Source organism: Anabas testudineus, chromosome 1 (assembly GCF_900324465.2).
Source record: "Anabas testudineus chromosome 1, fAnaTes1.2, whole genome shotgun sequence".
NCBI classification, from domain to species: domain Eukaryota; kingdom Metazoa; phylum Chordata; class Actinopteri; order Anabantiformes; family Anabantidae; genus Anabas; species Anabas testudineus.
In genome coordinates, this window is record NC_046610.1 from 19070065 (window position 1) to 19095814 (window position 25750).

Genomic DNA, 25750 nt, shown 5'->3' on the forward strand with positions numbered 1-25750 from the left:
CTGATATTTGTCCTGGTTGTAATTTGTAAATACAAATGTCACAAAGTGCGAGGTATGTTTTACATACAGTACAAATGTATGCACACAAACATGAACACATACACACAGGCAATGCACATACATGTGAATGGAAACAAACTGTACATTTGTACTGTGCTGTTTTCAGGAACTGCAGCCAGAGAGAACAGAACAACCACCAGAGCCGCAGATGAAGAAGAAGCTGATGTAAGAAAACCAAAGTCAAAACCACTGCTAGTGGACACATAAGACTGAAATGTTCATTACAATCTACACTGATCAGCTGCAGCATTAAATCCACCTGGTGATTTTCAGCATGGAAAAATGTAATGCTGCCGTGATTGACAGGTGTCACAACGTGCAGTGCATCACAGCTGGCTGTGTGTGGAGCTGCATAGCTATAGACTGGTCAGACTGTCCATGGTGACCATCATTAAAGCCACCAGATGGATTTAATGTTGTGCACATTACAAATATGTGGCGAAGAATAATCCACCAATGATCAGGACTGTACAGGCAGTGGGATCATCAAAATCAATGGGTTTGTTTAAAACTGTGACTGTGCTGAGCACATTACACTGCAGTCTGCTGAATAATCCTCTGTCTACAAGTTAGATTTACCTGGTGGTGTTTGAGGAAAGATCAGAAGTGTGAACAAGTTCAACTGGTGGAAGTATTATAAACATACAAACATCAGATTTTCATGTTTTCTCAGAAACAAGTGGATGTTTAATCCTGGTGATGTCATTAGAGGAAAACTCAGTAGGTCATCAGAGACATGACCAGTGTTTTTCTCTGTTTACTATAAATCTCTGCAGGAAATTCTAAAGTAGCTTTAAATTGAAAATATAAAAGTCATGTCAGCAGCTTGGCTACATGGATGGCAGTGTCAGTCTCAAATGTCTTAACAACTACTGCTGTTAAAGTTTGAACAGTCATTTAAGTCTCAGCAGGATGAAGTATAATACATTTAGTGTTATCATCACGTTAAAACTTTCATTTGTCCTGTAATGTGACTTATAACCAAAAAGTCCTGTACAACTAATGTCTTTCCAGCCTCATATGTATTTTGTGTTCAGTGGTAATTAGTGAATGTTAGTATGTTAAACTAAGATAGTGAAGATGATAAACATCATTAGTATATTAGCATTGTCACTGTGAGCATTTTACCATGAAGATGTTAGCATATGCTAAAAGCATGGCTTTAGACTTTGATCTGGATAATGAACAGTTTCACTGGATTTCACAGTAATCTGATCTGTGTTTTACAGGACGTCTTCCTCTGAAACACATAACAAATGAAATGACACTGATATGACACTAAGTTCACTGATTTTCTTTATTCTTTTTTAGATTTATGAAAATGATGACGTTGTAGTGTACTCAAAGAAAAGGACGTCCAACCAGCAGAGCACCTGCAACCAGTACAACAAAACAGTCCAGCAGAACGAGATGTATGGAAACTTTAACACAGCAGAAGATATTTACTGTAATGAAGTTTACAGTCGTGTCTGTAAGAGATGAACAATATCTACAAATCTTGTTTTGTTGGGTCACAGTTTTCTTTCTTTATCATTAACAGATGATCAACACACCATAAAAACCACTGTGGTTCAATTTCCTTGTTCTCTTTGTTTGTATCTGTCTTTATGTGTTCAGATCTGTGTTTTAAAATTAGAATAAAATATATTTATATATTTATCACCTGCATATCCATTGCTGTAACCTTTGATAATGCTTTGGTTTTAACTTTTACACTTATTAAGACAAACTGTTTCAGTGTTCAGCTAAATTCCCAAAATGTAATAATAATATCACTTCCATACTTTAATAGATTAAAATAGAAGGATGCAGAGAAACAGAGTACATTTACTCTCTTACTGTAGGTGTACAGTTATATTTAGTTTACAGTTTAACAAAATAAATATATTTGTTTAATATCTGTTATGTGTTGATATAAATGTTATATGTTAATTTATGATCTAAAATATTTGAATAATTACTTCAATCTGACATAAAAAAGGTCCTATGAGGCTCCTAGTTTGAGCTGTAAGTTACCAGTTCCATCACAGAAATGTTTATTGTCGGTATTTCTAAATATTAAAATATTCAAACATTAAAACACAAAGTGGTCTAAATATTTAATAATTCCCTACAGACATACAGAAATAATAACATAAATATACATTTGTATTTCAGAGCTCCTATTTTCTGTCTTAAATCATAGTTGGGAACCACTAGAATAAATCAGTAATCTCATATGCATTTAATAGAGTGAAAGAGCTTCTGCCCACTTTGGTAAATGTTTCCACCACCAAAGGATCAGAAAAAGAAGAAGATGGAGACAAGTCACAAGAAAGTGACTGAATGTGTTCACATCTAGTGTATCTAACCGAAAAATTAGACACATAGGATTGTACAGAATCATTATCTGACCAGATATCTGAATGGGCAGGACATTAATAAATTTAAGTAACTCTGAAATGTTGTTGATTGATTGAAAGATTTGTTTTATTCTTACTCATTACTCATTTCTATACAAAATAATAATGTTCTGGCATATAATTAAGAATGGCTGCAAATTGTTAGAGGACAAACCTTGGAAGGAGTTAGGTTTCTTTTTCCTTTACTACCATTTTTGACTCTCGAGTTTTGTACCAGGAAGCTGTTTTTACAAACTCCTTCCTCTTTTACGATAAATGTTTCCATGACGTGAAACATTGAAACTACTGTCAAAAACATATCTCAGGACACACAGCAAAATATAAAAATCACATAATTTACTGATAATTATTATATGTTCTTGCTCAGAGTTGGTTTAGAGACAAAATTGAGAAAATGAAAATTGAGCACTGAAAAAAAGTCTTGAATTTATTTTAGGTCACATTGTTTTGATACTACTCCTTAAAGGTATCAGGCTTGAGTGAAAAGTCAGCTGATGAAATATGTAACTGCAACAAAACGGGGGGTAACTAGAGTCATAACCTGAGAGCACTTGTTTACGGCAATATGTGCTGAAACTGAAGAGGAACAGTCTATTTGAGGGGCTCAATTCGAAACTGACGTTTTCAAAGACGGGAGCAATTGAGCGGTTTCAGCAAAGTTTGTTCACACATACTGAGTGCAGCACTGCTGCTTGTTTCACACATTCAGTACAAATTATTTATTTATATCACATGTACTTCAATTCGTTTTTTATTTTTTTTGCAAAACTTCTGCTATCTGGCAGTAACTTAATTTGTATTTGTGCAAATCACTTATATACTGTTGGTCTAGAGCTTTTGACAACTGTCAACGTACTAAATGAAATTTACAAGACTGGAAATGAACTCAGATATGCTGTGTGTAAATACTTATGTCTTTGAATTTGATTTAAAAGATTACTGCCCTGCTGGTGTCAAACTGGATGTTGTGGCAGGTCAAAGAGCAGTGTCCTATTAATATTTAAGCCATTTGTCCCAAAATTATCCAATTTGATCTAGTTCTGTCTTCCTATTCATATTTGCCTTGTTTTTCCAGCTCTTAATCTTTCTTTCTCCTGCTTCACTCCTTCAGTCACCTGAAGGTGTGACTACCACTACTTCCTGTTGCTCACACTCTGCAGCTCATCAACATTATTAAGTATTAATCACAGTTTTTAAGCAGGTTTCTCTCCCAAAAAGCTGTCTGATCATTGTTTATTCTCATTCTAGTCACACCGTGTCCTCCCTCAGTCACCAGCTTCTGTATTTCTCAGAGACTCAGTTCATGTGTCTGCTCTGCAGTAAACTGGTTTTGAGCTTTTGTTGTGTCACTAACTTCTTCATTTCGTTTTCTTTCGCACCCTTGTCTTACCCTTTTTGCTATGCTTCTGCCCTGCTACTGTTTATTGGTACTTGTGTATTTGTGTTCACTTTGTATTGCTTTATTTGCCACAGATCTTCTATTTGGAGTGATCTTTGGTTCCTTGTTTTGCCCTAGGTGCATCTCAACAAATAAGAAAAGTGTTAAAAAAAAAAAAAGTGAAACTCTCATATATTCTACATTGCCAATGAGCAAAGTGAAAGATTTCAAGCATTTTTTGTTTCAATGATAACAAGTCTTTAAAGGATAATTAAATATACAGCTCATGGTTATGGTTATGGGGAAAAGTGCTGACTTGACAGAAGACAATCACTGTTAGGAGGGTAATCACAAAAACTCATCACTCCAAGGGCTGGCGGTCACTGCATTCTGTTTTTTTATATTTGTCTTGGCTCCTGTTTATAGGAAAGTTTTTTTGTGTATTTTAATCATGGAATGTTTATTTATTTATATTTTAATATTTTAATCACATCACATAAGTAGCTTCTTCAGTTCAGACTGAAGAAGCTACTTCTTCACGACATCTCACGACACAGCACGACATCTCCCAGCCCCACGCTGAGAACCCAAGATTTCACTACCAGAGAAATACGGAGGAGAGGTGTTATAGAAAAAGCACCAATATAAATTGACTCTGGTGAGAGCTAAAACACACCCCAACGACAGATCTGTCTTTTGTGAGTTCATTTCCTTGCAAAAAAAGGCCAACTGCCATATTGATGGAGTGTTACACCCTGAAAAGGGAGAAAACCAAGAAAGATGACGCACACGGGCTTCACTCAATGGCGTCTTTATCCAGAATGAAGCCACCGCGGCGACACTCCCTCTACTGGATATTAACAGGTACAACTAATTCAATTCAATTTTTAACACTATTATGTTAGGCTTCATTATCTATTAACTCTATGAGAATTTCCATCTACCACAGGAGCAGGCTGTGGCGTGAAGCACAAGATAGTGATTTTGTAACAAACATATATATACCCCTGCATACAAGTGAGAAGAGTGCATGAACAAAGAGTCCTCTCTGGACACCACTGATACATGGCTCCGGCGAGCCTGCAGTCTTTCACATGGCAGAAGACAGTGAAGATGATCTATAAACATGGGTCACAATGAACACAGCCCAAGCAAAGGCAAAGCACATAGACTGAAGAAAACAGAGAGTATTCCCCCCCTATCTGATTATGAGCAATGTGAGATCACTGGACAAACTGACAGCTCTGGTGAGGAAAGAGAACATCTTTGCTGAGTGCAGTCTTATGTGTTTCAAAGAGATCAGTACCATGTGCTGAGACAGGGGGTGAGTGGAGAGCGAGGAGGGGGGCTTGATGTTCTCATTAACAACAGGTGGAGCCATCCTGGTCATGTAACTGTGAATGAGCGTGTCTGCAGACACTGAACAGCTGTCTGTGGGACTCCGTTTATATTACTTGCCCAGAGAGTTTTCACACATAATATTAATATTAATTAAGTAACCAACCGTCCCCAGTATGTCCGCCTGTTGAACTGTGTGTCTGACACTCTGGTCTGTAGCACAGGTGCTCCACAGGGCACAGTTCTGTCTCCTCTTCTCTTCACCCTGTATGTCAGACTTCAGGTACAACTCAGTGCCCTACCATCTTCAGAAGTTCTCTGATGACTCTGCAGTTTTAGGGTGCAGGGTGGAGATATCAAAGGGTACCAGGGAGTGGTGGACAGTTTTGTGGACTGGTGTGGAGTGTATTTTCTGAGGAGGCTCAGGTTCTTCAACGTCTGCAGCACCATGTTGCGGATGTTCTGTGAGTCTGTGGTGGCCAGTGTTATTTATGCAACTAACAAGATGAACAAACTGATCATGTTGTAGCTGAGAGGAGGATGCTGTCCAAACTCCTCTCAATCCTGGACAATCCCTCCCACCCACTGCACAGTAAACTGGCTGGACAGAGGAGTGCATTCAGCCAGAGACTGATCAACATCAAGTGCTCGACAGAACGCCACAGGGGATCGTTTCTGCCTGTGACCATCAATCTTTACAACTCCTCCTCCCTGTGCAAGCAGGTGGAGAACTGACAACAATGATCAATTTTAATCCATTTTACATAATCTGTATATATACTAAGTTTATTCTGTATTTGTGTTGGTGTGGATATTTTCTGGTTGTGGTACCATTTCTTTTTCTGTAATTTCAGTTCAACTGTATAAAGGCAAAACATTTTCTCTCTGGGATTAATGAAGTTTTTTTCATCTTGAATCTTGAACTGCCTCCCTCTGCCTTTCCCTCAGAAAGATCTAAAGTAGCTCTACTTACTGGCTAAGTGGGTGCGTAAGGCTGACTGTTGCTCTTCTTTTAAAAAATATGACTGGTATCTTTGATCCTGACAATTCGGGAGATGGAGCCATTCATTTTCTCTTGAACCATTCTCTAGTCTCACTATCTGTATCTATCTATCTTAGGACAGCGGCCGAGTGTGGTTAAATGAAAATGCGTTCCATAACGATTTTTACCAAGGCCTGTCTGATAAAGTCAAAGACTTGATTCATGAGCTCCCTAATATTGGGTTAGGTTTTGTCCTGTAAAAGGACTTACTTCACTCACTTCATATTCTACTGAGTCAGGTTCCGATGCCAACTTCATCGACCATCTTCTTGCCTCCACATCTAGCCCATGTCCTAGCCTCAGCCTCCGCAGTTCTATTCTTTAAATGATCAGCTCCTTCACAGGGGTTACCACCTAAACTCCTGAGCTTGTCCTCTCCATTTAGAACTATTCTGAAAAAAAATCCTTTTTGATGACTCACTTCCCTCACCATCAATTAGTTCTTGGGCAGCCCTAGTTTGAGAAGAATAATCCACATCTGCAAAACTGGACATCTGGAATGACTACCATTTGGGCCAAATCGTAAAGAGCAATAATTGGAAGACAACCTTTAATAGTCTTGCAGGTCACTACAAGTACTTGGTGTTGTGCCCTCTGGGTAAACTATTGCCCTGACTGTCTTCCAGAACTTGGTCAACGATGTTTTGGGAGATATGTTGAATAAGATTGTCTTTGTCTACCTTGATGACATCTTAAATTTATCCCATTCTGACACCGAACAGGTCCAACATGTCCTCTCCGTCCTCCAGAGACTCCTCTTGAAACAGCTATTTATTAAAGCTGTAAATTGCAAGTTTCACATCACCACCATCTCCTTCTTGGGTTTTGTCTTGTCCCCCATTAAGATCAAACAGTTTTCTCCTGGTCCATCTGTAAAAGCCCTGAAAAGGGAGATATTGATGAGAGCGACACACGACAACTTCTTCACTCCTCAGCTCATGTGTGTATTGAGTGAAACATCAACTTAACATCATATAATAAACATACAGAAATTCACAAACTTTACAGCAACTGACCATGTTCCTGAACAGTACATGAAATTTGTGGCTAATACATACAACAATAACCAAGCATTTAATCATTAATACAGTATTTCAACAGCTGAACTACAACATTGACTCTAACACAGTGCTCGCCCAGCGGATACTAAAATGACGGCTTCATGGCGAGGTTAGCATACCGTTGCTAATATCGCTAGCATCCCGTAATTCGCTTCTTTACTTCAAAATACACGAATGCAAAACACTATAAAAGTCCCATGTACACACATACATCTTCGGATAACACATCCTTATATTACTATGAACAGTCAGTAGGGAGAACTTATACCTGAAAAGGGAGATATTGATGAGAGCGACACACGACAACTTCTTCACTCCTCAGCTCATGTGTGTATTGAGTGAAGGAGGAGAAGTGACCCGATGACCTCAGCCGCTCAACGCTCCCTCTGCTGGACTCTCTCTGTAACTACATTCTCCCTCAATCCAGTCCACTCCATTGTGGCACTGACACCAGCACAAGACACATCACAGTATACTGTGCTCTAGCTCTGACAACAACATTGTGAACACAAAACTACAAACAACACCATAATCAAATATGCACCAGCTAAGAACCGGCACTGACTCCACTGAATCCGATACAAAGCATGCAGGCCACGTTACTCCATCCGTCACATACTCCCCATCAAAAATAGATGTTGTCCTCAACATCATTAACCGTAACAGTCATCAAATATGGTAGAACATGTTCAAACAGGTTTGTTACAGGCTGGAACTCTTTTGTTACATTTTGTTCTTCTGTTTTCAGTCCCATGTTGCAGGTAAATTTACAGACTGGAACTCTTTTAGTACATTCAGGTATTTCCTCTATCAAACACACTTGTTCAATGCGTGTAGATACGTGAAAAGTGTTCAGAGTACATATACATATACCCGAAATCAAGCACAGTCATTGTGATAAAGTCTCTTATCGTGCAATGTCCATAACAGCAGAACTTGGCTTTACTTCACCCCTCTGGGTGTGTATCATAAGTGTGAAGTTGTAATGTCTACATAATAAACAAAACTTGGCTTTTGCTGTAAGTCCTGCAGTTTAAACTGTCCAAGGCAGGGCCATCCTAAGTTCTATAGAGATACAGTTGTTGATTATAACACGGTTGCCCTGGCTGTACCCAAGCTGGAAGCCTTGTATAAAGGGGACATGCAGCCAGTGTATAACAGGATGGTGTTCCCATTTTGTCATATCTGAGGGTCTTTGGTGGCCTACGAAGTCTCTGGGGCCGCTGATACCTCATGTCCATCTCCTCCTCCTGGCTGACATTTACCATGGGGAGCGATTCTTGTCCCCCTTCAGTATCAGTTGAGTTTGTTCCCTGAACACTCCTGTGCTCCAAGGAGTTGTCATCATCCACCCCTTCCTGGGACGGTTCCACTGCAGGTGTACTGAGGTCAGGTGGGACCTCATCATGTGCAGTTGCTGGCATCTCTCCCACTGGTTCCAGATTCTGAACGATAGGTTGATGTGGCATCTCTATGCTGTAATAATCATCCTCGTCCTCATCCTCGGAACTTTCGCTGGCTTTGTCGGTCTGGCTTGTCTTCCTTTTATTTGTTGTAGGCAGGCACACCTCAGTATCCAAAGGTAGGTGATCACATGGTAAAAGGAGGTTTCTGTGTAAAATTCTGGACTTTCCCTTCCCATGTTCAGGACGCAGCTCATAAATGGGGGCATTCTCTCCTACTTGTCGGACCACAGTGTGAATGCTGTCCTCCCAGTGATTCCTTAGTTTTCCAGTTCCTCCTCGAGGAGTCATATTTCGCACCAACACACGGTCACCCGGGTACAACACTGAACTCCTCACCTTTCCATCATAAATTCTCTTGTTTCTTTGGGCAGATTTTTGTGAATTCTCTCGAGCAACAGCATATGCCTCCTGCATTCCTTGTTTCCACCGTTCAACATAGTTACGCTGACTATTGCTCCCTGCTTCAATGGGCAAGTTAAACATCAAATCAACAGGTAGCCTTGGGGAGCGGCCATACAGTAAGTAAAATGGGGAAAAACCTGTTACTTCTGTACGCGTGCAGTTATAGGCGAATGTGAGCTTATTCAAAGACTCTTTCCAGTTCAGCTTGTCTCTCTCAGTGAGAGTCTTAAGCATCTGCATCAAAGTCAGATTAAAACGTTCTACTTGTCCATTTCCCTGTGGATGGTAAGGGGTTGTTCTCGATCCTGCTACGTTGCAGTACTTGCTCAGTTGTGAAAAGAGCTGATTTTCAAATTCACCTCCTTGATCATGATGAATGCGTGCTGGGAACCCAAATTTCAGAGCATAATCATTGAATATTTTGTCAGCAACTGTTTTCCCAGATTTTGATGTTGTAGGGTACGCCTGTGCAAAGCGAGTGAAATGATCTACAATCACTAGTATATATTCATAACCACCTTTGCACCTATCGAGGTGGAGAAAATCCACTGATACAAGTTCGAATGGCTGTGTGGTGACAATATTTGTAAGAGGAGCCCTAGTCTCACGGCTTGGTTTCTTCTGCTTTAGACAAGCACAGGTCAGTACATACTGTTCAATTTCTCGCTGCATGTATGGCCAAAAGAAACGGTCTCTTATCAGTGATACTGTCCTGTCAATACCTTGGTGTCCCATCTGCTCATGTAGCTCCTTTAAGACAGTGATCCTGTGTTGGTCGGGTAACACCAGTTGTTTTCTGTGGGCTGTCTTTCTCCACAAGACTCCGTTGTCATCTATCTCCAGCTTTTCCCATTCACGGACGAGACAAAGACTCTGAGGACTGAAGTTTTTCTGTTCTTTACGCAATGGCCTCACTCCTGACAATTTACTCTGCAGCACTGGCCCAATGTGTATGTCATTTTTCTGATCTTGTTGTAGCTGTGCTGGTGTTATTGAGACAATGGTAGTATCCGTGACATCAAGCACACCATGGACAGAGATGGCCATTGACCATACGGCATTTGACTCTTGCTGTGCCTCTACAGCCTGTGCAGTCGCTCCCACTGCATCATAAGACATCTCCTCTGTGCACTCATTCATGAACTCCTCTACCTCTACTGGCATCCTAGACAAACTATCGGCATCAATGTTCTCTTTCCCAGGACGGTATTTAATAGTAAAGTTGAAATCAGCCAATTCAGCCACCCATCTGCTTCCTGTAGCATTCAACTTAGCAGTGGACAAAACATAAGTCAAGGGGTTGTTGTCGCTGTAAACTGTGAAAAAGGGGGCATAGTACAAATAGTCACGGAATCGTTCTGTAACTGCCCATTTGAGAGCGAGGAACTCTAATTTACCTGAATGGAAGTGATAGTTTTTTTCTGATGCTGACAGTGTTCGAGACCCATATGCAATTACACACATTCTCCCATTCTGTTTCTGATACAAAACTGCACCAAGCCCCTTGTTGGATGCGTCTGTGTGGAGAATGAATGGTTGGTAGAAATCTGGGAATGCCAAGACAGGGGGTTGAACCAGACAGTTTATCAGTTGTTCCAGGGTTTGTTGGTGTGAGTCTGTCCATTCAATTGGGGTGTGAGATGGCACCACTTTCGCATTTCCCTTAGTGTGCAACTTCCTCCCCTTGGGCTGTGAGATTGTTCCTTGGTCAGGTCCTTTTGTTAACTCATAGAGAGGGCTGGCGATGCGAGAAAAGTCCTTAATGTACTGGCGATAGTAGCTCAACAGTCCAAGAACCTGCCTCAACTCACCAATTGTTTTGGGGTTTTTGTCTTTCAAAACCCTTATGGCAGCTGTGTCAGCGGGATCCATCTTATTTCCTTCTGCTGATACTATTCTTCCCAGGTAGCGGATTTCTCTTTTGAATAATTCACATTTGCTAGGTTTTAATTTAATTCCACACTGTCTCAACCTTTGCAAGACTTTTCTTACATCATTGACGTGACTTTCAAATGTTTTGCTAAACACTAATGTATCATCCAGATATGGGACACAAATTTTGTCTCTGAGGCCTTCTAAACACTCCTCCATGCAGCGTTGGAAAGCTGCTGGAGCATTCATAAGCCCGAATGGGATTCTGGCCCATTCGTACAGTCCCCATGGTGTCACAAAAGCTGTTAGATGTTTGCTGTCTTTTGCCATGAATCCTTGGTGGTATGCCTTCCCTTGGTCTAACAGTGAAAACATGGTGTTTCCTCCGAGGCCATCCATGATATCCTGGACTCTGGGAATGGGTTGTCTGTCAGGGTGAGTTTTACGGTTGAGCTCTCTGTAATCTATGCATAGACGCAAAGAACCACATTTTTTTCTTACACAAACAACAGGTGATGCATAGGAAGAGTGGGATTTCTCTATCCATCCCTGCGTGATCAGGTCTCTCAGATAATCTTTCATTTCCTCATATAATGGCTTAGGGACTGACATGTAAGTCCGGGCTACTGGTTCTGGATCTTTTAAGGAAATTTCCAACTGGAGGTTCTCAATACAACCTATATCATTGTCCGACCGAGAAAAAGAGCTTGACTCCTCCCTCAACATCTCACGTACCATTTTTCTCTGTTTCTCATGTAAGTGACTTAGATCAATCGGGGGGTCCCAAGGCTCTGTACCATTCTCCTGATGTTCAGTGTGTTGGGTCTGAATGCTATTGATATCAGCAGGTGAGTGTGTTTCCCCAGCTAAGCTAAGCGGGTACACAGATGCAACTGATTGTACTGTACCAATAACTACCTTTCCTGTCAACATAATGTCATGGTCCGTGGGGTTTTGTACACTCAAAATAATGTTTGGCTGTGCCCCTTTCCTCACCTGCACCAACGTGTCACAGAACTCAAGTCCCTCTGGCCACTGGGGGTTGCTATCAGGCTCAAATATCATGGTGGTGTCTTCTTTAAAGGGCCTGGTACGAATCCTACATTCTACTTGGACAGTGCTGTGACTGGCTATGTTCATCTGGTGGCAGGCTGTTCTTACCAAATACTCACTTGTTCTTTCAATGTTCACTGCATTAATAAATGCCTTAGCCTTCCCCCTTTTAAGGTTGGGAAAAGCTGTTGTCACAGTTTTTATCAGTTTCTCTTCATCTATATTGTTCGTCTGCTTCTTTTGACTGTTAATAACAACACGTTCAATGACATTAAAACCAATAATAGGACGTGGCTGTTGATTTCCTCTCATTACCAACATAGGAACATGAAACTCTTCAGTGTCACCAGCTAGCCTAAAAGTCACTTCTATCCATCCCACATAGGGCATCTCTGTACCATTAGCTGCCTCCACCTGCAGGGGGTCATCTGAGTCGACTATCTCTGCTATGTCTCTCAACTTAATGTCTGGGAAGTTATTAGCTTTCCACACCTGATCCACTGCAGACACCTGGGAGCCAGTATCCCACAGTACCTGAGTTTTCTTCCCTTGTAAGTAGCAGTGGACAACGCATTTTTTCCCTACAAGTTCAGTCACTGTACAATGTTCTTTTGTCACAATGTTTCTCTTTTTGTTGGTCATCGTCTTACATGACCGGGTTTGTTTCGTTCTCTTCTTAGATTGTGTTAACAGTTTACAGTCCTTCTTATGTTCGGGCCAATGACTAACCTGACATTCCTTGGAACAATAGCATGTTGCTTTGCACACTGAACACTGTTGAAACACCTTCCGTTCTTCAGTTCCTCCACAGCTGGTACACTTTTGGGACAGTCTGACTATTCCGGTCACTCCCTGTCCCTTGGGGGCAACCGTGTCTCGTTTAAAGGCCTCCCTCTTTCAGCATTAGGAAATCCTCTGTATCCCCTACAACCTGCACGAAAATGTTCACTACTTCCACATCTGAAGCAATGTTGGCAGTATTCCTCTCCTCGCTGCTGGCATGCAAAACATTTTGGTCTTCCGCGTGGCATTGGGTATCTCTGTGGTGCAAATCTCTGCTGAAACTGGGCAGTCCCTGTCACCCTTGGTCCACCCACAGCTTGGTATCCTGGAGTAGCTCCACCTGACTGGTGGAAAGCTGGGGGTCCTTGATCCCAGGCCATGAACTGGGGCTGAAAGTAGTGCTGATGGTGGGCTGCCTGATTGTCAATCTCCTTGCCAATAGGGGGATGAGGCTTAGGACCAGTCTCTGGTTGCTGAATGGACTCTCTAATTTGTGACACTTCTGCCTTAAGATCCTTTAACAGTACTATATCTGCTTTGATTTCTTTTAGGTCAGACAACACATCTGGGGTCAGCATAGTTATGGTTTGTTTGCTTGTGAGTTTCTTGTCTCCAGTTAAGTCACTGGACTGAATTGCATGGACTGCAGGGTGCCGCTGTGGTGCAGTCTGCCTCTTTTTATCCTGCCTCTCTTTCTCATTCGCACATGCCATATTTAGCCTCTCTAAGAGCAACTCATCAGAGGTAGCTGGTTTCAGCAAGTAGGGCTGGAGATCAGTTTTTATGTTGTCATTTTGCAAGCCTGTGAGTATAGTGTGCATGAACATGCTCTGCACTAATGCAGGGTCATACTTTAGGCTAGATTCTGCTTCCTGTGATGCAAACAATATTTTTTGCCTTAAATCCATGGCTCTGATTAAGAAGTTCTGTGGGGTCTCTTTGTTACCTTGGGCCTCTGTAGTTAACTGTTTGTATAGCTCAGTTGCACTTCGTTCTTGATAATGTGAGCGGAGGATCCTTCTAAGAGTAGGCAGAGACAGATCACTTTTACCTTCTAGATAGCTGCGCAGCTGAAGTCCCGGTACAATAGCTCTGATGACAGCATCCACTATTTCTGACTCAGGGTACCCTTTGCTCAACCCATTCTCAATTTGGCGGGCCAGGCTAGAGAATGTAAGTCTGTCCTTTTGTCCAGGCTCACCGATTTGGCCAGAGATTTTATAGTCTTTTCGCCATGATGGACTGTTAGCAGAAGCTGGGGTTGTGCAAACTGGAATGGTTTGATTGCTGGTCATATACTGTCTGTTAGTGAGTTTGTGCATTTCCATTTCTTTCTGTTGCACCATAAATTTCAGCTGCTCTAATTCACTCTTCAATTTATCCTGTTCATCCCTGTCTTTTGTGTTTTCTTGCATATTAGTTTTGTTAGGATCTTGCAAGGTTTTTATCATGTCCATTAGGCTCAACAGTTCTGACATGCCCTCATCTTCAAGTTCACTCAGTTCTTCTCGTTCAACATGTTGGATAATATATGAGACAAGGGCATTACAAGTTTTACCAGCTATCCTTGCTCTACTTGTTCCTGAAATTTCAAGAAAGTCACTTATCTGTATCAGCTGGTCTGCGGTTAATTGGAAAAGAGCTCTCTTAATCTCAAACTGCAGGTTCTCAATTTCTGGATCCATCTTGGCAGGAGAGCCACAACCAAATTCGTGGAAAGAAGGGTTTTGTCAGTTACCGTGGACTTTTGCTGCTCCCTGGTGAACACTATTCACCTCAGGATACACACTTTCCTTGGCTAGACTTTCACTCCAACTGGGACTGTGCTTCCTACCACCTGGGTTAATTTTATGGGATGATCGATGTGGGAGTTCCCTCTATTGCAGGGTACCTGCCTCACTTCTCTCATCCCAGCGGTGCCTCCAAATGTAAAAGCCCTGAAAAGGGAGATATTGATGAGAGCGACACACGACAACTTCTTCACTCCTCAGCTCATGTGTGTATTGAGTGAAACATCAACTTAACATCATATAATAAACATACAGAAATCCAAAAACTTTACAGCAACTGACCATGTTCCTGAACAGTACATGAAATTTGTGGCTAATACATACAACAATAACCAAGCATTTAATCATTAATACAGTATTTCAACAGGTGAACTACAACATTGACTCTAACACAGTGCTCGCCCAGCGGATACTAAAATGACGGCTTCATGGCGAGGTTAGCATACCGTTGCTAATATCGCTAGCATCCCGTAATTCGCTTCTTTACTTCAAAATACACGAATGCAAAACACTATAAAAGTCCCATGTACACACATACATCTTCGGATAACACATCCTTATATTACTATGAACAGTCAGTAGGGAGAACTTATACCTGAAAAGGGAGATATTGATGAGAGCGACACACGACAACTTCTTCACTCCTCAGCTCATGTGTGTATTGAGTGAAGGAGGAGAAGTGACCCGATGACCTCAGCCGCTCAACGCTCCCTCTGCTGGACTCTCTCTGTAACTACATTCTCCCTCAATCCAGTCCACTCCATTGTGGCACTGACACCAGCACAAGACACATCACAGTATACTGTGCTCTAGCTCTGACAACAACATTGTGAACACAAAACTACAAACAACACCATAATCAAATATGCACCAGCTAAGAACCGGCACTGACTCCACTGAATCCGATACAAAGCATGCAGGCCACGTTACTCCATCCGTCACACATCCCTGTAAGTCAGGGCAAACAGGTCCAGAAATTTTTTGGCCTTCAAACTTCTATAGGTTCTTTAAAGGGTTGAGATCTATTGCTGCTCTACTCCACCAGAGTGGTAACCCTGGCCCAGACAGCATTTTAACTAGCATTATGACAAGTTTCCCATGGCCCCCATCTATGAACATTCAGATCCTAAGAAGAAGTTCATGGTTGAAGTTGACACCTTAGATTTCAGTGTATGGGCCATCCTGTCCCAGAAATCTGACAATGATCAGAAACTGCACCCTTGTCTTCTTGCCCCTTCTTATCTTGCAACCTCTCTGCAGCCACGAAAAATTAATAGCTTTGGAGACCAATAGGTGAAACCCCTGTCAAGCTCACTGGGCCTTGGTTCAGGGGCCAAGAATGGAAAGCGAACACCCTCTCCTGGACACACAAGAGCAGCTTGAGGACTCACATATTCTTAGATTTGGTCACTTGCCTGCCTCCCTCCAACAGTAATACCATCATTCTCACCATTGTGGACAGATTTTCTAAAATGGCTCATATTGTACCATCGAGCTTATAATTTATCACATTTTCCAGCTGCATGGCCTTCCCTGTGAAAGTCTCTGTTCACAGTTCAATTCTGGTCTGAATTCTGCTCTTGAATATCTCTGTCCCTCTCTCTTCCGATTTCAACCTGCAGTCCAACAACTAGCCCAAGTATCAACAATACTCAACCAAACCCATCTGTTTCCCAGTCAAGAAGCTGAAGTCATGGTCCCCTCTGCTGCTACCTTAGTCAGACGCTGCCACCTGGCCTGCAGGTGAACTCATCTGGCCCTTCTTCAGTCAAGTCAAATCTACAAGAAATGGGTGAACAAGCTCAGGTCTGGGATACCAGGTTGGCCAAGTCTGCCTATCATGAAATGTAGGAATCTAGAAAACTTGCCCCTTGCTTTAATGGATATCAATAGTGATTATCCCTGTTGCAGTCTGGCTGTAATTCCCCCAGGCCCATACACATTCACCCCACTTTCCACCAGAATGATCTTAGTGTGAACTGTGATCACTAGACTTGATCCTTATTTTGCCCTGAACCTGTCTCTCTGCTTTTGGCCCCTGGAATCCAGTGAGTTATCTGATTCTCTGGTCATTGGCTCAGTCTGTTCTGTAAACTCCTGTTTCTTGTTTTTGAAAATAAGTAAATATTTTTTTTTTTACATTTCAAAAAGCTGTGGCAACATTCCACCTATGTGATTTTTAGGGTTAAAAATGTTTATTGCTTACTTTTGGTGGTCTTTTGCTAATTTGCTGTGTTTTTCTGCACTTTTATCATTTTTATTGCTCTTTTTAAGCGATCTGGCAATCTTCTGTTAGCTGTTTGTTCAATGACACATATTTTCTTTTATTTTAGAGTAACCAAGTTAGATAAAAGTTTGACTTGAATTGTGGAAAGAAACCAGAGCACTCAGAGCGACTTGTGGTGGCTGATCAGTTATTATTATGTCCAACCTTTAACATACAGCTAACATTTAGCAAAAGCTGTCAAGGGTCATCATCAACGCTAACGCGTTTCAAGCCTTCTAATAAAACCTTTAAATGTTTTTCTAAATCTTATTTTGAAATAAAACTGCTTGGTTTAGCCAGTTTTTATGAACTGGCCACTACAGGGCTGAGTCCTGATCCCAAACGGAGGAGCAGCAAATGCATTTTAGAAGCTCAGATGTTTAATGTATATGTATAAAGGCTTGTTTGAGATGAACAAGTTCTGCACATATTCAATCGCCTGTAATTGGTGCGCAGAACTTCGACTTCTGTTTGACATAATCCCGACGTCATGTACACTAATCCATGATAAACTTGTGAGACCAAATTGGCTGCAGATTTTGGAGCAAGGTGCTGCAGATGCTCTCCATCAACTGCAAAACCTCAGGGTATGATGGGAAACGCCTGGCTCTCACCTGATGGTTGGTTCAGGTGTTGAATCAACAACAGGACATTTTAAAGAAATATTTTCTCTTGTATATACTTTTAAATCATTTCATTATCATCAGCTGAGTACACTATAGAATTTTATTTATTCTGTATCCGACCTCACAGGATGTGAGTATTTTTTGCTGTCAGCACAAACAGCTGCTTGTGTCATTGAAATAAACATATGAATTACTTACTAATGTATACATACATAGTGTAAAGACATTAGGTTGGAGCGCCCCTTGGTGGTAGAAATGTGAACACTTGATGACTGAACTACTTTAACAATATACCAACTAAAAGCTGACGGAGCTGATCATCTTTCACGTCCTGCAGTGATAAATATTATATTTATTAACTATAGTCTAAGTGAATTCACATGAAGGTGAGTTTCTTTTCTTTGTACCACCTCAGTCAGTTTAACTGATATGAGAATATGAGAATGAATTACTGTTATAATTTCTCTATTCTACACATAATGATCAGAAATCAGGAAGTGACTTTGTCAGAATAGATGTATAACTAGTAGATGTATAACTTTGATCAACTCTGATGATCAAAGTGTACTAATGACAGAGTTCAGGATTTACCTGGCACACTGACACAAGTTGTGGGTGGAACATTTCTACATTTTTTAATGTTATATAATCCCCTTTGTAGTTTCTCTTTTCTCACAAAAGCATTAAGATGTGGTACCTTCGAATTCTGCTGTTCATCCTCTTCAGTAAGTTATTTGAATTAAACAAAGATCTTTATTTTTATTTATGCAACCACAAGCATTGTGTACTATTAAATAATAGTACACTGAGATAAAAAAAAATACATATAGTGTTTGTGTCTTCATAAACCTAAAATAAACAAACAAACATCAGTTTTAATCTATTTCTCATTGTTTTCAGAGATTATCCAAATGTAAAGTTTCCTGCTCTTATGCCAAAGGATACGAGTCTAATGAGAAGTACTTGTGCAGAAACAACTGCAGCAGTGATGATGTTCTGATCACAACGACAGCAGCACATAAGAACAGATACTCCATCAGTGATATGGTAAATGGTGAATGGTCTGCACTTATATAGCGCTTTTCTACCTAGCTGGTACTCAAAGCGCTTTACACTGCGTCTCATTCACACACACACACACCGATGGCAGAGCTGCTATGCAGCTGACCTGACTCACCGGGGGCAACTAGGTGTTCAGTATCTTGCCCAAGGACACTTTGGCATGTGACATGGCAGCCGGGAATTGAACCACCAATCCTGTGATTGGCAGTCAACTGCTCTACCTATTGAGCCAGAGCCACCCCAAACACAAACAAACAGGTTTTCACAGCCACCATCTCTAATCTTAATCAAAACGGTGCTGGGAAATACTGGAGTGGGGTGACGAGGAGTGGAAAAGATTACTACCCTGCCGAAGTCAAACTGAAGGTGGAGAAAGGTAATTAGAAATAATTTATATCGATTTGTCACGTCAGTATCCTATAAATTTTAACACTATTCTTATGTGTCATTTTTAACAAGGTGTGGAAAAAATATTTACCCTGAAGTCAGACTAAATATAGTCACAGGTAAATAAACTCTGACTTGCCTTGATGGCAGCATATGTCTTTCTAAAATCCCAATATTCTCATAATTGCTGATATTACCTTCACACATATCCTCATACAATCGCACATGAGTTTTTTTCACCTTTTGACGCCAGTCTGAATGGTCTCTAGCGCGAAAAACCTAATGTCTATTTTAACCAAAAATAAACTGAAATGTGGTCTCATGTGACCACAGAGGATGTTTCTACTGTCATTTGGTTCATCTGACATAACATGCTCAGAGAACTCAGCGGCATTTCTGCAAAACCTGCACTAACAAATACTGTTTTTCAACTATTTCACAATTCTTTCACAAAGTGCAAAGTGATGAGCTCTGACCATCTTTGCTTGAAAAGGCTGTGCCTTTAGTGGATGCTCCTTTTATTCCCAATCATCACCATCCCTTGTTACCAACTTGTTATCAACATTGTCTTACTTTGGCGCTGGTCCAACCTTTTTTGAGTGAGTTAAAGGAATTAAACTCTAAATTTTCTTATATTTATAGAATACATTGAAGTTGATTAGTAGATTACTGGAAATCTTTTCTTTGTAATTTTGTCAAATAAGAAAATCTTCAAGCAAACTGACAAATCACAGATTTAAGTTTCATAGCATTTTTGATGCAGTACTGATGGTGTTTATAATGCCTGCTTTTACTGAGCCATTTTCTTTTTTTACTATATTTGTCAATGTAAAATATCAGTTTTTCTATTGTTAATTTGATATTGGATATTGAATTAATGTTGCCTTATTTACACACTCTGACAGACACATGTTGTGACAATTCCACCAAAGTCCAAAGTTATGAGGGAGGTTCAGTGTCCATCAGTTGTCCATATGAGTCTCAGGACCCGAACAACCTGAAGTACATCTGCAGAGGAAACCAGCCGGGGGGAGGACTTGATGACTGAGGGAGGCTGAGCAGAGGGCCACAGGTGAAACTAATAACAGTAATTGAAAGGACGGTAAGGACGAAGTGCAGAGACAGATTTAATTGGAGAGAAAGATTTAGAAGAGTTCTATTTTCAGCAAGTTTTTTAAAGTTGAGAGGCAGCTGAGTGTGCAGAAGAGGGCAGGTCGTTCCACCATCATGGAACCACTGAGCTGAAAAGCTTTGCCAGGGAGCTTTTTTCTTAGGTGAGGTGAACACAAGACAAGTGTCTGTCTACAAGGGATTGTAGACCTGGATCAGGAAGTTCAGGTAAGCTGATGCTGTTAAGTTGACCACTTTGTAGGCAAAGTTCAGGGCTTTGAATCTGATGCGGGCAGCTTCAGGAAGCCAGTGCAGAGATTTGAAAAGTGGTGTAACGTGTCCTTTTAGGCTGATCAAAACTGAGACATACTGCTGAACTTTAGATCATCTGGAGGGGTTTGATGGTGCATCCTGGTAACCCCGTCAGTATGACATTGCAGTATTGAGCCGACATATGACCAGAGCCTGCACAATGAGTTGTGTTGTATAGTCCAAACAGTAGGATCCGATCTTTCTGATGTTGAACAGGGTAAATCTGACATTTCATAATCGTTCACTTCACTATGCATAAGTATCCTTTTTTTTCCACATCTAGTGGAGGACACTCGCATTCCTTGTAGAGGTTGGAGTTTCCACCCATTACCATTGAGAGTCTTAAGTCATCAGAGGCACAAATCTGAGGAGAGCCACTATAAGCTGAGGAGGCAGAGCAGGGGAGTTTCTGGCTCTGGCTCAGTAGGAGAGAGAAACTGTGGGGGAAGCAGGGATTGTCCACCACCTCAGATGTTCTAGGATCAAAGGACAGAAACATCAATGAAGGGTGGCTCCTGCCTGATGACCCTGCAGCTGGCAGATGGGCATCACTGGAAGTGTGCCAGGCAGTGTGCTAATATGGAAGGTATAACTTTTGGAATACATCTACACATCAAATGTGTGGATGTATTCTTTAGTGAATTTGCTCCAATAGTCAGCAGTCCTAATAAATGTTGTTGACACAGTCTTTCCACAGAAGACCAGCACTGTGATCTCTACCATCACTGTGGAACAGCTCAAATCACAAGCAACACATATCCCAAATAAACATATTAATGGTTAGTGTGTGTTTGACATCAGAGAGTTCACACTGTCTGCTGATCCTTCTCCTTTTTGTTGTTGAGATGGTGATAACAGTTATTTGTTGTGCTTTCTGTGTGTTTTCAGATGTTACACTCACTTTGTTTACATTGTGTCCACTGCTCTACATACTGAGAGGCTCTTATTTTTCTTTTTTTTTTCAACGTGTGTGCTTTAAACAAAGGCTTATCAAAATACAATACATACACAATCAGTGTAGTAATATATTGCATCAATCTCCACTTCAACCTCATCTAACTCTCTCAAAACAAACAGCACTGCATGAATGTGTTGTTGACTCACTGCAGGAAAAATACTTCTACAACAAAGACTGAATACATGAGTATTTGTCTGTCTGCTGAGTGACAGAGAAAATGTAGGAAAGTCTGTTCACTTTATAGAAGCATGAAGCATCTCAAGCCATGTTTTTTTTTTTTTTTTTTTGTCACCACAAGTTAATAAAACTGCTTCTTATTCCATTAAACAAATGCAACAATCTGTGTAAATCTGTGAGAGGACTGGTTCTGTAGTTCCCTCTTAATCTCAATCTCATGCATTGTAACACACATTTGTGGGTATCTGGTGGCTGAATGATTAGACACATACCAAACCATGACGTCATGGTTTGTTTCCCATTTTAATTTTTTTTACTCTCCGTCTCTATCAAATAAAGAAAATATCATGGTAAATGGTCTGCACTTATATAGTGCTTTTCCACCTAGATGGTACTCAAAACGCTTTACAATGAGTCTTATTCACACACACACAGAGATGGCAGAGCTGCTATGCAGCTGACCTGACTCACCAGGAGCAACTTGGGGTTCAGTAGCCTGCCCAAGGACACTTTGGCATGTGACGTGGCAGCCGGGAATTGAACCAGCAATCCTGTGATTGATAACTGCTAAATATAAATATATTTAGGTCCATTGTTGTGCTGAGTCTCCACAGTGTGAATACGAGTTTACAGACACAAACACTCAGCAAACATGAGAAGTCATCAGGCAGTTTAACAGAGTTTGACAGGCTGTTACTAACGAGTTAACTAGTGGACCCAGTTGCAGAATGACAGCAGAAAAACAGAGAGGGATTTCCCATAAAAGATTAACAGAGGTAGTAACAATAAATGCTGAACAGACATAATGTAATGCAAACAAAATCTCAAAAAGGAGAAACAAACTAAAGAACACTGCAAAAGGCAGGCGAACTAGAAACTAGTGATGGGCAAAAATACAGAGGCTTCGGAGCTTATGTCGAAACACCTGTGTCACGTGACAGATGACGTTCGAAGCTTCAAATGTCATCACTGTTTCGTTTCTCGCTTTGTTCCTTCAAAATGTTTCGAAGCTTTTTATTGCCTCAGAGTGTTTCAGTGTGTTTCAATGTGTTTCATTGGCTCATTGTGTTTCAGTGTGTTTCAATACATTCTGATCCAGTGCCAGCTGGACAGGTGTTACAGATTTGAATGTTTGGTGCTATACCAGCTATTTAAGATGCTTCATTATGCTTCAGATGAGGTTGTGAGGAGAAAGACTCCAGAGAGAGTCCAGAACTCTGTACCAGGACACAGAGGAAGCCACTTTGAAGGCCTGGCTGTTTTCTCTGCTGTTGATCTGGAGGTCAGAGGTGAGAGGTCTCTTCCTGCTCTTGTCTGTTTTCCAGGTGAGACACAGTTATTCTCGAACAGACCTTAAATCTATGTAGTTGAACAGTTTTATTCCAGCTGAGCATAGCTCCACCCACCTGACCAGCCGGCCAATCAGAACTAGGGGGATGATCTTAAAGACACAGGACCTTAAACAAGCCTTTTCAGACTTAAAACCAGATGAGCTCTTGCATAAAGAGGCATTAGAACATATACAATATTTAGACTGTTTAACTTGAAAATCACATAATTCTGTATCAGTGAAGCTCCTGAATCAAAGATAGAACCTGAATAAGCATAATGTGGATATAATATATATAATATTAACTAATTTACTTCTTGAGGCATACACATTGGTTTCTGGTACTACAAGTAGTAACTGTGTCATTGAGATGAACATTAAATGAATAACTTACTAATGTAAACATATATACAGAGAGAACAAATACAAGATACTGTATGGACTTTATAATCTAGTTATCATTACACTCATGTAGTATTTACTTCACAGTGTGAAGACATTAGGTTGGAGCGCCCCTTGGTGGCAGAAATGTGAACACTTGATGACTGAACTACTTTGACAATATACCAACTAAAAGCTTACATCATCTTTCATGGCCTACAGTGATAAACATTATATGTATTAAATATAGTCTAAGTGGATTCAAATGAAGGTGAGTTTGTTTTCTTTGTACCACCTCAGTCAGTTTAACTGATATGAAAAAATGAGAATGAATTAATGTTGTAATTTCTCTGTTTCACACATAAAGATCAGAAATCAGGAAGTGAGTTTGTTAGAATAGATGCATCACTAAAAAAAACTCTCTCAAAGTGAGACAGTTCAGGATTTACATGACACGCTGACACAAGTTGTGGGTGGAACATTTCTATGTTAGTAAAACTTATTTTGTAGTTTCTCTTTGCTCACCAAAGGTGAAGATGTGGTGCCTTCAAATTCTGCTGTTCATCCTCTTCAGTAAGTTCTTTGAATTTATTTACAAATTATTTTAAATTTAATATTTATTGTATTTATTTGTATCTATGCAAACACAAGCATTATATAGAATAATACCACCTTGATATTGGTTTTGGTGTGTGTCTTCCTCTCTCTTTCTTTATTTTAAGTTCACATTGTTTTCTCTCTCTAGTTTATCTCTGTTGTGTGACCGGTGCAGCAAAGATTATCCATGTGTTTGGATATGAAGGGAAACAAGCTAAAGTTTCCTGCTCTTATAACGAGGGATATGAATCTTATGAGAAGTACTTGTGCAGAAACGACTGTGGCAGTGATGATGTTCTGATCACAACAACACAAGGAAGTAAAAACAGATACTCAATCAGTGATGACACAAACAAACAGGTTTTCACAGCCACCATCTCTAATCTTACTCAAAACGATGCTGGGAAATACTGGTGTGGGGTGACGAGGAGTGGAATCCTAAAAGATTACTACCCTGCTGGAGTCAAACTGAAGGTGGAGAAAGGTAATTAGAAATTATTTTCATTACTTTGTGATGTCAATATCCTATGAATTATCATGTCTTTGTCATGTGTCATATTTAACAAGATGTGGAAAAAATATCTATACTGAAGTCAGTGTGAATATAGTCAGAGGTAAATAAACTCCATGTCAAATTTCAATATTGTTGTCAAGTAAAATTCATTCTTTTCTTAATCAACACCACTTTGTTTGATTTGTACTGCTTGACCTTATAATTTATTATGAATATGGGATCACAGAATAATAAATTCAATTATCTACAATGTTAGGTATTTGTAAAGAGACACTTCTTTGATAAATATACTTCTATTGAAAGACATGGTCTCCTCCACTACACCTATTTGACAAATTTATTTACTTTGTAGATTAATATTGTACAAACTCAAGTTTGGATTTTTTTCTATATTACTTAGTTTAACTTTTTATTTTATTTATGTGATAAAAGTACAAAGAGAAGTGTTTTCACTGATCTCCTTAAATTTGTCTTTTGTAAACATTAATCAATTTTAAAAAGTTGGGACTGAGGCTTGTTGCAGACAGGCCGGTCAAGTACAGACTCTCTGTGTATGTGGAGCCACTCTGTCGTAGCACTTTTGACTTTTTCATCTTTAGCTGACAACAGTCTGGATGGTCTTGTTCTTTGAACTTGTTTCTGAATAGAGTTGATGTATGACTTCATCCTTACAATAAAGTTTCAGGTTGTATTTCAGTGGTTTAGTCCTCCCAAGCCTTTGTGGCTGTATTCAACGTTATATCATGATGGTTCTTTATACAACAGCAACTGAGACGTTAACGCAGGTCGAGCACATTCATTAGTGGCATCTTCCCTTTACACACAGAGATTTCTCCTCTGATCCTTCCAGCCCCTGAATTTTTTTTTCACAATAGAATGAGCTGTAATGAAAACCTAACTCTATTGTAATGTTAAATTTATACACACAGTTGAGAGCTGGGACCGTGACAGTGCCTGCATATTGAGAACTTTTTAAAGAAATACTTAGGTATTTTATTTAGGTAAAATTCTAAAAATATTGATATTGTTACTTTTACACAAGTATAAATACTAAATATTACTGTCTGTTTGTTACACTCTCTGACAGACACCTGCTGTGACAGTTCCACCAAAGTCCAAAGTTATGAGGGAGGTTCAGTGTCCATCAGTTGTCCATATGAGTCTCAGGACCAGAACAACATGAAGTACATCTGCAGAGGAAACCAGCCGTCCTCATGTCTGCAGCAGGCACTAATCACCTCTAACAACAGACGAAACACACAGTTCAGTCTGACTGATGACAAGGAGTCAAGAAAATTCACAGTGACCATTACCAGTTTGACCCAAAAGGATTCTGGGTCGTACCTTTGTGGAGTAAAGAGAAACACAGGACTGGATGTTTTC

The 25750-nt window shown here is 40.3% G+C and overlaps 1 protein-coding gene across 1 annotated transcript in view; it reads left to right on the forward strand.

Annotated features, from left to right (window-relative positions):
• Positions 1-25504, forward strand: part of LOC113162456 (CMRF35-like molecule 3) — a gene marked incomplete at its 3' end in the record, with an annotated part of 29739 nt that extends 4235 nt beyond the window's left edge. The window contains exon 5 of the mRNA XM_026360589.1: positions 25455-25504. Coding sequence (XP_026216374.1) covers positions 25455-25504 — 50 coding nt within the window. The remainder of the gene's footprint in view (positions 1-25454) is intronic.
• Positions 25505-25750: the final 246 nt, after the last annotated feature.